Source organism: Carcharodon carcharias, chromosome 10 (genome assembly GCF_017639515.1).
Source record: "Carcharodon carcharias isolate sCarCar2 chromosome 10, sCarCar2.pri, whole genome shotgun sequence".
In the NCBI taxonomy this organism is placed as follows: domain Eukaryota; kingdom Metazoa; phylum Chordata; class Chondrichthyes; order Lamniformes; family Lamnidae; genus Carcharodon; species Carcharodon carcharias.
The window spans coordinates 169,602,626-169,617,957 of record NC_054476.1 but is presented as its reverse complement, the minus strand read 5'-3'; the positions used below and the strand labels follow the sequence as shown (position 1 = coordinate 169,617,957).

Below are 15,332 nucleotides of genomic sequence, written 5' to 3'. Positions count from 1 at the left end.
TCTTAGAAACATTATGCCTTGCAGATGAAAGTGGGAAAGTGAGTATATTAGGAAAAGCCGGACAACTAGAAGGGAAGTAACGGGTAACGCGGCTAAGTAAATTAAAGGAGTAACAGAAGAATAGAACAGAGCTGCAAACAGGGCAGTTGCATTCCCATAGGAACCAAGGCTTTGCACCTTCACTGGAATGTGATAAGGAGAGAAGGGAAGACTGTGCCCTCATTCAGGATAAGCAACTCCAGCCAAAAGTAATAAATCATCAAGGTGTTATATTTCCATAGTAAAAGCTGCACTGATAACAGCTCCAACAGTAGCAAAAACAGGTGAGGTCAGAAAATCGCAAGACCTAAACTGCAGCAAACAGTCGCCTTGTGTACATGTCATTTCTGTAATTGGAGAATAAGATGATAAACCAACATAAATCAATCAATTAGTAAAATTTATTGGATTTGAATTATAGAAAGAGGTGAGATCCCCTTCTCTCCCATATCTCCATACACTTCCAGTAACTTACCCAGCTCTAAATGGCCTCTTCGAGTTCTCTAAGTAATGCTGTGTTCCAGGGGAACAGCTACTCATGCACCCACATCTTGGAGCAACTGGTTTGTGGAGTAGCCTTGAAGTCAGCAAAAAGTCCTTCAGCAATTGCCCCATCACTTCCTGTAGACTTTTGAAATAACTATAGAAAGCACCAAACACTTATAAAATTGTAGTAACCGCCAGAAGACTATCAACCAGCAACTAACCTGCAATTAGTGATGATCCTTTTAAATAGTTACGGTGGAGATGTGGTAGGGGGGAATACTTGCTGCTGAACACATATTCAGCTGTGCAACGTTAAGAGGGTGCTACCTAGAGCATTGAGCTCCAAGATGATACCGTTGCTGACAATCAGCACTGCATGTTGATTGATACCATGATCTTCCTACTCTGCATACTTCCAACAGACAATTCCTGCATGCTTGTTAATGTCTGCAACAATATGGTGTCTAGTGGGATTTGGCCCACATGTGCACCACAGGAGACACTTTGAAGCTCTGTGAGCATTCATAGCATCCCAAAAACAGCCAAAGGCAAGTTTAATTTGTCTCACATTATATTTAGGAAAGTAAAAATTGTGTTTTTAACTGCTGTTCACAAACAAAGTGTTATTTTTGTTGTTGTCATTCTTCAAGCACAACTCCAAATGCACCTCGATTATGTTCCAGATGTATAAACGGTGCATTATCAAGAGCCTAGTTAATGTTTAACTGTATTATAAAACTAATTGATTTAATCATACAAACGTAACCATAAGAACATGACATTATTGAGCCCACATGTTCCTAGTTATTATTCATGTTTGTCCCATAAAACTGTTACTTTTTTCTACATAAAAACAAAGATAAAAACAAGAACCAGTTCTGTCGAAGGGTCATGAGGACTCGAAATGTCAACTGTGCTCTCCTCCGCCAATGCTGCCAGACCTGCTGAGTTTTTCCAGGTATTTTTTATTTTTTGTTTTGAGCTGCTTTTTTCTTACTAACCTTGCTGAGTTTCGGGCGATCATAAGGCAAGTGCATTTCTTTGGTTGCGAGTATTACACGTCCTTTGTAACCTTCCTGGCGAAGAGTTTCTGCACAGATTAATGAAGCTGGACCTAATGGCAGAAATGGAAAAAGAGCACAGTGTGGACAGAAGAAGCACATTCTCACTACCACAATACATTACTGGGGAAGGTATTATCAGCTATTGAAAAAAATAGACACAATTTCTTTTTAAATCTACATTCTCTTCTTTTTTGGGGACTTTACCCAGTAACAGAGCATGTGCAGTTGCTTCCAGGACACTAACAATGCTGCTCTGAAAACAACCACAAGAAAACACATAAGTACAGCCCAGAGCTGCTCCTTCTCCTTTGGCTTTTCACGAGATGCCATTAATGCCACTTTCCCACAGTGGCACAGTAAGGTCAGCTATTCACTCTGTGGGGAGAGCATAGGCAATGCATGTCTAAGATGTGTGAGAGACAGAGTACTTCAGTATGGGTGACAATTCACCCCTAGAAGACAACCAAAGGGAGCACTGCAGCATTTTGGAACTTGTGACTGCCTCTTGACAACTTGGCAAGAGTACATCCACTGAAATAGGTAGACATAGGGACAGAGTTTTGCGGAGGTGGGAACATTCAAAAATGGGAAGGCATAACCCAAACGCAGAAGTCCCGACCCCTTTTCCAATTTTTGCCAATAGGGGAAAAAAGGGGGGGAGGGGTGTGATTCACACAGAAAGGAAAACCCAAAGTCAGCAGGGACAGTTGAACTTAGTGTTGAGTTAAAACAGATCCCATTTTCCTGTTGCAAGGGGCTTAACCAGAATGTCGGAGTCACATATTTATGGAGTACACGTAAAAGCTCTTGAAGGATGGACAAGATCTATTAAACTATCATAATCTGAAGCTACCTAAATCCCAACCCTTTAAAAAATGAAAAAAGGCTGCACTGTCAGAGAGAGTTACAACAATCTCTGCTATATTGCTTTCATTGACAGGCCAGGTGATGTAGCATCTGTTCTAGTAGTTTCAGTAGCTCTTTGTTGACATGTCCCCATGCACTCATTAGGAATGTTTGAGTGATTTGTAAAAGCTATAATTATCTCAACAGGGGAATCTGAGTTCACAGTTTGATTGATGTGCTAAAGAGTCCATTGAAGAATAAGCAGTCTTTGATGTGAGGTCTGAATAGAGGATTGTTTGTTTTTAATAAGAAATTAAGTACTTGATATTGAAAAACTGCTCTTGAACTGGCTTTTATGAATTAGAGTTTCTTTTTACAATCAAGTCTGTATAGTGAGAGCCATATTAAATATTTCAACTTTGATTTTATTCCATCTCTACATGGCTCCCAAGGTGTGTCCAGGGTGGATATTGATTGATTTGGCTTAGAGGGTATAAGGGGCCAGGAGGGTAGGTGGGGATGAGGGGATGTGAGGTAAAGAGTACCTAAAATATATAACACAAGTCCCCGAGAAGTGAAGCAGGCCTTCTAACCAGCTTACCTTGGCACTCAGCTGGCCGTGGCCACCTAGGCTCTGTTTCTGACGCAACAGGCCAGGGTCCATCCCACATCTGTGCCCACATCATGGCATTTGGAGGTGTTGTTTTCCGAAGTGGGTCAGTGAGTCAGGAAATTTCCTGACTTGAGCTTCCTATGTCAGTCGCAAGTGTTTGGGCCATGATCTCAGTTAAGCACCTCATTGAACTCAAAGGCAGGGCCAGAGACAGTTTTTAAATCACCATTAAACAAAATAATATCACCCACTCATCATACTTCACACCTCTCAAAAGGTGAATGACAAATTAATACAAAATTTGGCAAAATTGTGTCCACTATGTAGTAGAAGTTATATTACCTTCTTTATTAAATTGATGTAAACAATGTTCCCTCTAAGTTCTCTTTATACTGGCAGGCTACAAACTCTTTTTAGCACTATTTTGTCCATATAAAAAGCTTATATTTTATAAAGCACAATTGTCACAAAGTTGAGTATTTCAATGCATGGTATACTCCAGATTGTTGCACAGTGCTTAGAGGAAGCATTATTACCCTTCTACTGGTTCATTCCTCCCTCTCCTCACAGGTCCCATTCCATCTTCATTTCTCACTGGTGTGAATCCTCTGAGAGGTCGTATCATTCTACCACTGTCTCACATTTCAATCAGCCTCTCTTCAGATCTCCCATTCTCACTCTCCGCTCACTGGTCCCATTCTACCCATCCTCAATCTGTTCCATTCTACCTGTCCTGAGACATCTCACACCTGGAATGTTAGCTCCTTTTTCTAGACATAAGAGCTCCCACTTTAAGGAGAGTAAATGAAAACAAAAAGAGTGGGGAGGGGGGGGGGTGGTGCACGTAGCCTGAAAGTCCGGTTTTAGATCATAAGCCACCTTAAAAATCCATTCATCTCACTAAATTGTGAAATGAAACTCTCATAATCTGGTCCCTCATCATCCATTAGCCTGAACAGCTTCAATTATCACTTACCCTGCGATTTTCAGGCTGGTATATGTGGCCCAATCAATGCTAACTACAAGTTTTCATTGACCAAGGTCCATATACATGATTAATAACACAATCTATATCATAAATGTAAAGTGCTCATTTAGACAAAAACCATTGATCAACTTCAGCCCACAGTGTTGTACAGCCACGTACAAAAACACCTTCAAGGGAACATTATCGCAAAGGTGATTTCAGGTAAACATTAAAACACAATTGGCTGCATAAACTGGGCACTTGGATTAGTTTACTTTTCAATGTTGTTAATGTTAGGCAAAAGCACATGTTGTTTCCTAACATTATCAATTGAAGAGGAGCTCTATGCCTACACGCAAGCTTGCATGCACAGGTTTCATTTGTTGCTGACCTCCAGTGCAATTCGGAGCTGGCAGTATAATTGGGGTCTGCTGGCTATTCATCATCACACTCCACAGCAAATCAATCACTGCAGGCAACTGTAGCCTCAAGATCATGAAAGACAAAAATTATTTCACTTCATAAATAACAGAGAACACAACTTCTGAACTGGCACATTAAACCTACCTCCGCCTATAAGAAGAATGACACCTTTATTCCCTGGTGACCGGGTAACCATATCTTGTGTTCTTTTATTTAATTCCAGGATCTATTTAAAATCACAGAAAATACTGAATCCTATTTATAGGCAGCCAAACAAATCGGTAAGAAAATCCAATTTTTTTCAAAGTTTGCCTTGAGGGCTACAAAAGGAAACTTACCTTGGCACTTATGGATAAAATAACCTTGCCATCCTGAACTTCAACCTGTGGAAACAGAAACAAAAACAATGTTAATATTATTGTAAATTAACAGTTTTCTTTAACGCATGCAACATATTAGCACATAAATAGGATACCTTTCGGAAATCTTTTATTTGTTTTATAGATTAGTTGGAGTTCTTCAGCAGTGTGAGGATTCCACAGCAGTGTTTTATAGATTAGTTGGAGTTCTTCAGCAGTGTGAGGATTCTTCAGCAGTGTTTTATAGATTAGTTGGAGTTCTTCAGCAGTGTGAGGATTCTTCAGCAGTGTTTTATAGATTAGTTGGAGTTCTTCAGCAGTGTGAGGATTCTTCAGCAGTGTTTTATAGATTAGTTGGAGTTCTTCAGCAGTGTGAGGATTCTTCAGCAGTGTTTTATAGATTAGTTGGAGTTCTTCAGCAGTGTGAGGATTCTTCAGCAGTGTTTTATAGATTAGTTGGAGTTCTTCAGCAGTGTGAGGATTCTTCAGCAGTGTTTTATAGATTAGTTGGAGTTCTTCAGCAGTGTGAGGATTCTTCAGCAGTGTTTTATAGATTAGTTGGAGTTCTTCAGCAGTGTGAGGATTCTTCAGCAGTGTTTTATAGATTAGTTGGAGTTCTTCAGCAGTGTGAGGATTCCACAGCAGTGTTTTATAGATTAGTTGGAGTTCTTCAGCAGTGTGAGGATTCTTCAGCAGTGTTTTATAGATTAGTTGGAGTTCTTCAGCAGTGTGAGGATTCCACAGCAGTGTTTTATAGATTAGTTGGAGTTCTTCAGCAGTGTGAGGATTCTTCAGCAGTGTTTTATAGATTAGTTGGAGTTCTTCAGCAGTGTGAGGATTCTTCAGCAGTGTTTTATAGATTAGTTGGAGTTCTTCAGCAGTGTGAGGATTCCACAGCAGTGTTTTATAGATTAGTTGGAGTTCTTCAGCAGTGTGAGGATTCTTCAGCAGTGTTTTATAGATTAGTTGGAGTTCTTCAGCAGTGTGAGGATTCCACAGCAGTGTTTTATAGATTAGTTGGAGTTCTTCAGCAGTGTGAGGATTCTTCAGCAGTGTTTTATAGATTAGTTGGAGTTCTTCAGCAGTGTGAGGATTCCACAGCGGTGTTTTATAGATTAGTTGGAGTTCTTCAGCAGTGTGAGGATTCCACAGCCCAGACATCCAATAATGAGACACAATGAAAAGGAAATCAGCCTTTTTCAACACAAAATGACTGATGATCATTTGAACTATACGAGGCATTCCGGTGAATATTTGAAGGAAAACTTGAGCCCCACATCATTGATGGTGTTTACGAACACTCTTTCATTCATGTAAAAGATAGTCTCCAATGGGGACCCAAGATTTATGGTCTTTCATGTTCCTTAAAAGACATCTTGCTCAGAGTTACAGGTTGGATTCAGGCTCTGCTTGCTTTCTCTGCTTTGCCAGAAAGTAAACTAGATCTGAAAGCGATATGACCAAGAGGGCTGAGAAACACAGACCATCAGTTATTGCAGCAGGTCCACACTCTATGGCAGCCACAGGCAACGGCATTCAAACCCATGGAAATGATTTGTCAATTCAACCCATTGTTGATTACTGAGTAAACTAGACCAAGATAATCTCCCTTCTGTGCTGAAATACCTAATCAAATAGAGTCATAGCAGAAGAGAGGAATTAAAATCAGCCAAGGTTCATGCACCCAATTGCCTTGCAGTGATTCTGTTAACGAGTGGTTGTGTGTGGATGTTGTGCCAGGATAGGATGAAGCCCACTGTGACACCCCACACAGTGAAGTTACCTGCCCATGCTTACTGTGCAAGTTTACACTTTAGAAACAGCTCCTTGGATGAAAAACAGGGATGGCTGTCATCAGATGCGGAACTATGCCTCAGAGAAAGACAGTATATTAATAAGAGAATCGGAAGATTGAAGAATCTTTATATTTTATGCATTTTATGATCTGTTTCTCTGGGGCTGATCATCATTGTCTAACACAGGAATGCATCCACTCAGGGGGCAGAATTTTGCCCTTGGTGGGGGCAGTTGGAAATACGAGCGGCAGCGCTGGGCACTGCCTGTGTGGGGTGAGGGTGGGAATGACAGGGAGGGTGCGTGGGCCCAGTACAAACACTTTGCACATGTGAGCAAGTGAGTGCTGTATCATCTCCCTGAGGCACGGAGCTGCCTTACGGAGATGAAGAGATATTTGAAAAATTAAATTTTAAAAAAGTGATGAAACATGTCCCAGCTCATGTGACTCTGTCACACGAGCAGGGACATGTTATTAATTAAATTTTAAAAATCTTATTTTATTATTATTTGCTTTTGGAAATCTCATCCCGCCCATGGATGAGGTTTCCAAAAAATTGCAAAGGCCGCTTTGGCCTTTTTGCCTTCCTGCCAATGGACGGGCAGCGAAAAAATTAATTGAATCGATTCTTTAAAGGCCTCAACACGCATCATTTCACACTCGAGCGAACATTTCTACCCAGGGCAGTAATCCTGCAACTAATGGCTGATTTAGGAGTGTTCCACAGTAAAACTCCATGGAGGTTCTCTCAAGTACAGATGAACAAAAGGCTTTGCCCTGGGATAATACATTAAGTAATACACATTTTACTGGCCTGCCTCAGTGCAAAATTCATAATAGAAATTAATAATTTATTGCATTTCATTGAGATTGTGACTGGCCTGATTTACTAACGGCAGAATGTTCTGCCTGTCGCGCGGCCGGAGCTGGAGTAGCCGGGCACTGAGCGATCGGCTCCGTGCCACCATTTTGCACCATTTTGTCAATTAAGGCCCGCCCAGTGCATTTGCCGACTCGCGTGAACAGCAGGAGTGTGCGGGCTGCGGCGCGCATGTACAGACCAGCGGGTCCAATGGCCAGCCAGCAGTCTGTTTACCTCCTGTAGGCTGCTCACAATGGCCATGTCCAGGTCACACCACAGGGGGTCGTCTGAGCAGGACACACTGGAGGGAAGGACAGGGGAGCAGGGTCAGGCTGCAGGGTCTCCCCCAGGAGCAGGGCCAGGCTGCAGGGTCTGTCACAGGGACAGGGCCAGGCTGCAGGGTCTCCCCCAGGAGCAGGGCAGCCTGCTGGGTCGGCTAGCAGGAGGTGTGGGGGGGTGAGGGGGGGGTGGTGGGGGGTGGTGGGGTGGGCATTGTGCCCCTCACTTTTCTGATGAGTGCCTTGCTGCTGACCTCGAGGAGGTGGCAGCACGGTGAGAGGTATTGGTCTCCATGGACAGGACGAGGAGGCCCCCCCACATGACCGAACGTGCCTGGGAGGAGGTGGTGGAGGTGGTGAGCTCCTGCGATGTGGTGCAGCGCACCTGGATCCAGTGTCACAAGCGCTTCAATGATTTGTTGCGCTCAGGAAGGGTGAGGACCATGTTGGCATTGGGCATTTAGCCCAGTAGGTAGCCTTAGCCTTTGAGGCCTCCCCCACCCACCAAAGTCTTAGTGTCGTGGCTGCATTGAATCATGTTGGGCAAACAGATAGTGCCCATGCTTAGATCAGCCTGAGTGGTTCATGAGGAGATGAGTTCTCCCTGCACCATGTGTTGCTCTTAGTCACACATGACTAGTCTGGGGGCAACCTGCAGGAGATGCAGCTAGACACATGCTCAGAACTCCAGGACATGTCCTATTCATGATGTTGAGATGGTGGAAGGGGAGCCTCAAGGTGTTTTGGCCAAGAACCATCTGCTGCCCTCAACGCTACATGTGGTTGCCCCTCCTTGCTATGGGAGCTAAGACCGTGTGTTTCCTAAAGTGATGGACGCAGAATGTGTCCAAGGTGGCCATTGGGGAGTGGTTGTCTTTGTGTGGCTGATCAGCAGTAGCAGAGAGAGGAGGCCTGATATGGGCCACTGTGGTCGGGGTGCAGTGTGCACGTGCAGAGTCCATGTGCAAATTGCCGCAATGAATGGTCTCTGTTTTTCAGGAGAAGAATGCTCACAATGCGTCAGAACATTCGAGGCAGCCAGTCTCACCTGATGATGTTAAGCTGCTTTGAACAGGAGGCCCTGAAGCTTGAGAGGCGCCATGTACCCAGGTCAACAGGTGTCGGTGAGACTGGGGTGGAACGGCCAGGTATTTGAGGCTAACAGTGAGATCCACTCTGTCCTCCCAACATCCATAACGCTGATGATTGTTTAATTTGTTATTGTTGTAACATTGCTCGGTCACAGAGTGAGAGAGTCAGAGGTGTGGATCATAGAAAAAGGCCCTTCGGCCCTTTGAGGATGCACGGGTCAAACACCTTCAGTCTCCCAACCCCATTTCCCAGCACTATCCCCATGGCCTTGTATGCCACAGCATCACAACTGCACATCCAAATACTTATTACATGTTAGGAGGGTTTCTGCATCCACCACCTTTTCAGACAGTGCGTTCCACATTCCCAACACCCTCTGTGTGCAAAAGTTGTTCATCACATCACCTGTCAACCTCATGCCCCTTACCTTAAATCTATGCCACCTGGTTACCAATCCCTTCGCCAAAGGGAAAAGTTCCTTTCTGTCGACCCTATCTATGCCCCTCATAATGTTATAAACCTCAATCACATCCCCCCTCAATCTCCTCTGCTCTAGGGGAAATAACCCCAGTCTATGCTATGTCTCCTCATAAGTCAAACTCTCCAGGCCAGCCAGCATCCTGGTCAGTGACCTCTGCACTCTCTCCACTCCAATCACCTCCCTCCCATGAAGCACATTTCACAACTGCACGCAGAACTCTAGCTATGGCCTAAGCAGCGTTTTCTGCACTTGGAACATGACCTCCCTGCTCCTATATTCTATTCCTTGGCTAATAAAGGCAAGTATGGCATTTGCCTTCTTAAACACCTTATGTATCTGTCCCGCAACCTTATGGGACCTGTCGACATGCCCAGCAAGGTCCCTCTGATCCTCAGTACTTCCCAGGGTCCTACCATTCATCGTGTATTCCCGTACCTTGTTTGTCCTGACCAAGTGCATCGCCTCACACTTATCCACATTCCATTTGGCATTCATCAGCCCATCTGACCAGCCCATCCGTATCCACCTGTAATGTAAGGCTATCCTCCTCACTATCTCCCACCCCACCAATGTTCGTGTCCATAGGTTCTGGGAGATTGAGCACATAATGAGCCAGGGAGAAAGGAATGAAGTGTGTCACTGTGTGCACACTAACTGGTCCACTGTCCTTGTTGTTCATTTCAGCATCATCAGAGCATGAACGGCAGGAGGAGCTGCAGATACCCCCTCTCACACCTGAGGACCCTTTCGTCACACCATCCCTGCCAGGCAGACACCAGAGCAGATTCTAGCACCTCAGTGGGCATTGCAACATCGGCTAGTGTCCCGGGGCACAGCGGTGAGAGCACTTCACACTCGCTGGAGGAGCTGGCAGAGACAGAGAGTGCCCACGGCGCCAGCAGTCGGAGGACTGCAGGGTACCAGGCACATGATCAGTCAGTGCCTGATGATGTCCCTCTGGAGTCGTCCGCGATGCAGCAGCTGCAGGAAATGCGGCCGGATGTGTGGGAGCATCTGGGGGAGATACATGAGGCTGTGATTGGCTTGGTCTCCGTGGTGGAGGAGTCTATGCAGATGATCACCGAGGCAATGAGCCTCATGTCCGAGTGCCATGGGTCCTCCATGGAGAGAGTGGTGACTCTCGTGGAGAGGCTCCTCCAGGAGACCTGTCTTGGCTTCCTGGGGATGCTCTCTGACCTGCAAGCCCTCACAGTGTCAGTGGCCACAGCTGGTCAGTGCCAGTGTGGGAGATGGCCTGGGCACCAAGTTTCCCATCTCAGTGCCCATCCATCCACGGTGAGCAGGGAGGTCTGAAGCGACCTCACGTCGGTGCAGCAGCTGCCCTGACGTCTCTGTGGGCACCTCTCAGGGCGCTCCGGATGAGGGCAGCAGCTCCTCCCCTCCTCTCCCAGTGACCATAGCATCCAGTGAGGCTGCGGTGACTGGGGAGGTGCCAGCTGTGGAACTGGCAGCTCCCTCCCAGGTGGGACCAGCACAGGCTCCACGGGCCAGAGGACGTCCGCCAAGGTCATCGAGGCCAACAGGACAGCAGAGTCAGCAGCTGTCTCAGATACCACTCCCAGCGAGGGGGCAGCACCAAGACACAGCACCCGGAAACATAAACATAAGGTACCTTAGACACAGCACGGGTTTCTCACTGGGGCTTTTGTGTTGGCCCTAGATTAGGTCCTTATAATTTTTTTCTGCTTGATTAACATTTTGTTTTGGATTTGTGAGAACATCTGATGGTTAAAATAAAAACCAGATGTGTTACCTTGGCTGAGGGTGGCTCCTTTGCTCTGCATTTGTATGTTTAAAATAAATGTCTTGAGTGTTTGTTTTGACATGGAAATTTATGTCCAAAGCCCTTAGGTGGCAGATTTAACACTGAGGTGTCGAGTATGGAAGCACCAGGCAAGGCTGGTCCTCCTGATCCATCTGTGCTGTGTTAGCTGAAGGTTCGTTGGATTAAAGCCTCCCGGGTGTCCCTGCCTCCCTGGAGTATGCCCGGGTCAGCGTCTACCCCCTCAGCATTTCCCTGTGTGTAGTCATCCTCGGATTCACTGCTGGACTCATCATGTGCAGCTGCAGCCACTGTGTCGACATCTTCATCGTCCACTGTGTCCCCCCCTTTCCAGCACAAGATTGTGGAGAGTGCAGCATGTAACCACTATCACCGAGACACGATCTGGGGGGTACTGGAGTGCACCCCCTAAAGGGTCCAGGCATCAGAAGTGCATCTTGAGAAGACCAATGGCTCTCTCCACCACAGCCCTTGTGGTGCTGTGGCTCCTATTGTACCGCTGCTCAGCTTCTGTTCTTGGATGGTGGAGAGGGGTCATGAGCCACCTTCTGAGGGGATAGCCCTTGTCACCCAGCAGCCATCCATCCAGCCGGGCTGGAGCACTGAAGAGCCCCGGCACCTGGGAGTGTCTGAGGATGTAGGTGACGTGGGAGCTGCCTGGGTACCTTGCACAGACTTGTAGAATCAGCATCCTGTGGTCACACACTATCTGCACGTTCATGGAGTGGAAGCCCTTCCTGTTGACGAAGGCACCGGGCTCACCTGCTGGTGCCTGGATGGTCACATGTGTACAGTCTATAGCACCCTGGACACGGGGGAAGCCAGCAATGGCCGCGAAGCCTCTGGCTCACTGTGTCTGGCTTGCCTGGTCACACCGGAAGTGGATGAAGGTCAATGCCCGTCTGAACAGAGCGTCTGTATCCTGCTTGACACAAGTGTGGACAGCTGATTGGGAGACACCACAAAGATCACCCGCTGAGACCTGGAAGGAGCCAGAGGTATAGAAGTTGAGGGCAGCTGTGACCTTCAGAGCCGCTGGCATGGGGTGTCCACCCACACAGTTAGGGGAGATCTCAGGGCCAATCATCTGACAGATGGAGGTGACTGTCTCCCTTGAGAGTCGGAGCCTCCTTCTGCATTGCACCTCAGACATATTGAGGTTGCTGCTTCGCCACCTGTAAACCCTGGCAGCAGGATAGTGGCATCTTCTGTGGCCCCTTCCACCTTGGACAACCTCTTGGCTCTGCGCCCCTTGTGCCTGTACCCAGCCTCCCAAAGGTGGCTCCCCTGGAGGCTGGTTGTCCACTCCTGGCCTCCTCCTTATTCTATCCCTCCCTTCCTCCTCAGAGGAGCTGCCTCCAGTGGAGATGTCAGAACCCATACCCAGGCTAAATGGAGGCCTCTGGAAGGCTGCAGACCCGATAAAGATTCCTGTCTGCAGACTGCTGAGCTGAAGCTTCAAAGTACAGAGAAAACTATTGGAAATCGATCTGAACCATTAACAATCATACAGGCAAGTTTAGAAAACTTTCTGCAATAAATACTTCACAGACCAGATTCATGATGCCACTGAGCCCTCTTACCCCACCCAAGGATGAGGTTCATTAAAAAGGCTCTGACCCTCCTGTCCATTGTGCCTGTGTGCCAAGCTGAAGATTGCACAGGCGCCTGAAAATCGCCGTTGATTGATGAATTAAGGGCCTTAACTAACCTGTTAATTAAAACTTAATCGTGCGCCCTTCCAGCAAAATATCACAATGGCGTGCGGTGACATCAGGACTTTCACTCGACATCACCGCCTGCGCCCCACACGTCACCCAGAAAATTCTGCCATAAATTTCAATCTGTTTAAAACCAAGTCAGACCAAACTGGGTTAAGACTGGAAAAACTCAGCAGGTCTGGCAGCATCGGTGGTGAAGAAAAGAGTTGACGTTTCGAGTCCTCTTGACCCTTCGACAGAACTGGGTGAATCCAAGAAAGGGGTGAAATATAAGCTGGTTTAAGGTGTTTTGGGGGGGTGGTGTTTGGGGTTGGGGGAGAGAAATGGAGGGGGTTGGTGTGGTTGTAGGGACAAACAAGCAGTGATAGAAGCAGATCATCAAAAGATGTCACAGACAACAGAACAAAAGAACACATAGGTGTAACACCAGTACAAGTTATAGAAATCAGTAAAGCAGTCTCAATCAATTGTACCTTAAACCTTTGCAGTCCATCCACACAAGGGAACTCTTCAATGTCACCTGTTTTTATATTAAAACATGCACCATGCCTAGGGCACCGAACCCTTCCATGTGAGAGAACTCCTGGAGGTATAGGAAGATGGGGGATAAAATGTCAAAAGCAAAATAATAGACATGCTTTTCAGAGGATTGAGCATACCCAGCTTGACTTATCTGGTAGCATCGTTACCTCTGTCTCATAAGGCTATTGGTTTAAGCCTCAATTTTGGGGGCTTGAACCTAAGCAGAGACATATCTACAGTACTGTCCTGGAACTCCCTTTCCAACAGCACTGTGGGTGCACCTGCACCACAGGGACTGCAGCCGTTCAAGAAAGTGCTCACCACCACCTTCTCAAGGGCAATTAGGGATGGGCAATAAATGCTGACCTTGCCGGTGATGCCCACGAAAGAGTATTTTTTTTAAAAGTACTGTGTGACCTGCTGTTTTGCCAGATGTGCAGTCCCTTCAGTAAAGCATCGAACCCAGGTTCTGACTGCTTATTCAAACGCTGCCGCAAGAACTTTAATTTTCAGGGAGGTGTATCCTGGCCAATATCTCTCCCTCAATCACACCACTGAAAACAGTTGAACTCTTCATTCATTTCATTGCTTTTTGAGGGATCTTGTTGTTTGTAAAATAGTTGCTGGACTTGCCTGTATTGCAGCAATTACATTTCATAGTTATGTGAACCATTTGAGATGCGATAAAGTGCTAGGAATTTTGTTTACATTAAATACCAAATAGAAACTCGGTGCCTGTCACACACACAAGATAAAATCACCAGGCCAGTTACTCTAGACACTTTCTTGCATTGGTCAAGTACCTATTTTGGATAGGCTATGGGCAACATTTTCCCCCTGTCGGGGGGTGGGGGGAAGTGGGTGCCAGTGGGCGGCCTTCCAATTGGCACCCCTGATTGGGGGCATGCCGCCATTTTAAGTGGACAGGCCAGTTAAGGCCCACCCAGTGTGATGTCCGCCAGGAAGCGCTATGCGCCCTGTTCCGGGCAGTGGGGGATTCCCTCAGCCGGGAGTGCGTTCTTTAGCACATGCGCACGAAAGACCGCACAGATCTCCCTGAGGCTAAGTGCTGCCTCAGGGAAATCGGCTCCATTTTGAAACTTTTAAGAAAGGAGTTTAAACATTTTCCCTGCCATGTCCCCTCATGTGACACTGTCACATGAGTTAGGACATGTCCATAAGTTTTATTGAAACCTTTCTTAAAAACTTAAATACCCTCATGAAACCTCACCCTGCCTGTGGTTAAGGTTTCAGGCTTTTTCTGAGGCCCGGCGGGGCTCTTGGCCTACCCGCCGACCTTAAGGTTGGATAGGCAGGTCCATCAATGAGTTTAATTTATTTTCTTAATGGCCTTAACAGGCTGCTGACACTTCGATGGGCGCACAGCCCACCAAACTGAAAATCTAAGTGATGTGGGATAACGTCGGGACGCAGCCTGATGTATCCCCGCATCATTTTACGTGTTAGCGAGCAGGCCCCACCCCACCCGCCGACTGGAAAATCCTGCCCTATGTGAAATTTGGCAATCAGCACCAAGGTCAGAAATTCAACATATGGGGAAATTAGAGCACAATGTTTCATTCTGGTAATTGGTGTTAAATCACTGACAAATCACATACACCCATAATCAACATAAGGTATTTTAAAATTACTGGCCTTATAAATAGTTCATTAGCAAACAAATTATTTGTGCTATAATGAACAACTTAATGTCTGTGGAATACAACACTTTTACCTTTTACCAGTGGACTTCCATAATGAGAGCACAAGTGCCCTATGGCACTAAATTCTCCATTACTTTTGATAAGTAGCACCTTGTGGTTTTTTATTTCAACTTCACGCATCCTGTGTGGAACGACAAAAGGTAAAACTGATTAAACACAGTAAATAGTATCAAATATCACTGGAAAAAATCTTAAGCAATAGTACAACCAGTTCAAGTTTACATTTTCCTTCTACCCTTGCACCTTAAGAAGTCAG

The 15,332-nt window shown here is 46.1% G+C and overlaps 1 protein-coding gene across 1 annotated transcript in view; it reads right to left on the bottom strand.

Moving 5' to 3' along the window:
* Positions 1 to 15,332, bottom strand: part of aifm4 (apoptosis inducing factor mitochondria associated 4) — a 75,004-nt gene that overhangs the window by 46,832 nt on the left and 12,840 nt on the right. Inside the window, exons 3-7 of the mRNA XM_041196733.1 lie at positions 15,088 to 15,197; positions 13,304 to 13,413; positions 4,777 to 4,821; positions 4,583 to 4,664; positions 1,527 to 1,639 (exon numbers count right to left, since the gene is read on the bottom strand). Coding sequence (XP_041052667.1) covers positions 1,527 to 1,639; positions 4,583 to 4,664; positions 4,777 to 4,821; positions 13,304 to 13,413; positions 15,088 to 15,197 — 460 coding nt within the window. The remainder of the gene's footprint in view (positions 1 to 1,526; positions 1,640 to 4,582; positions 4,665 to 4,776; positions 4,822 to 13,303; positions 13,414 to 15,087; positions 15,198 to 15,332) is intronic.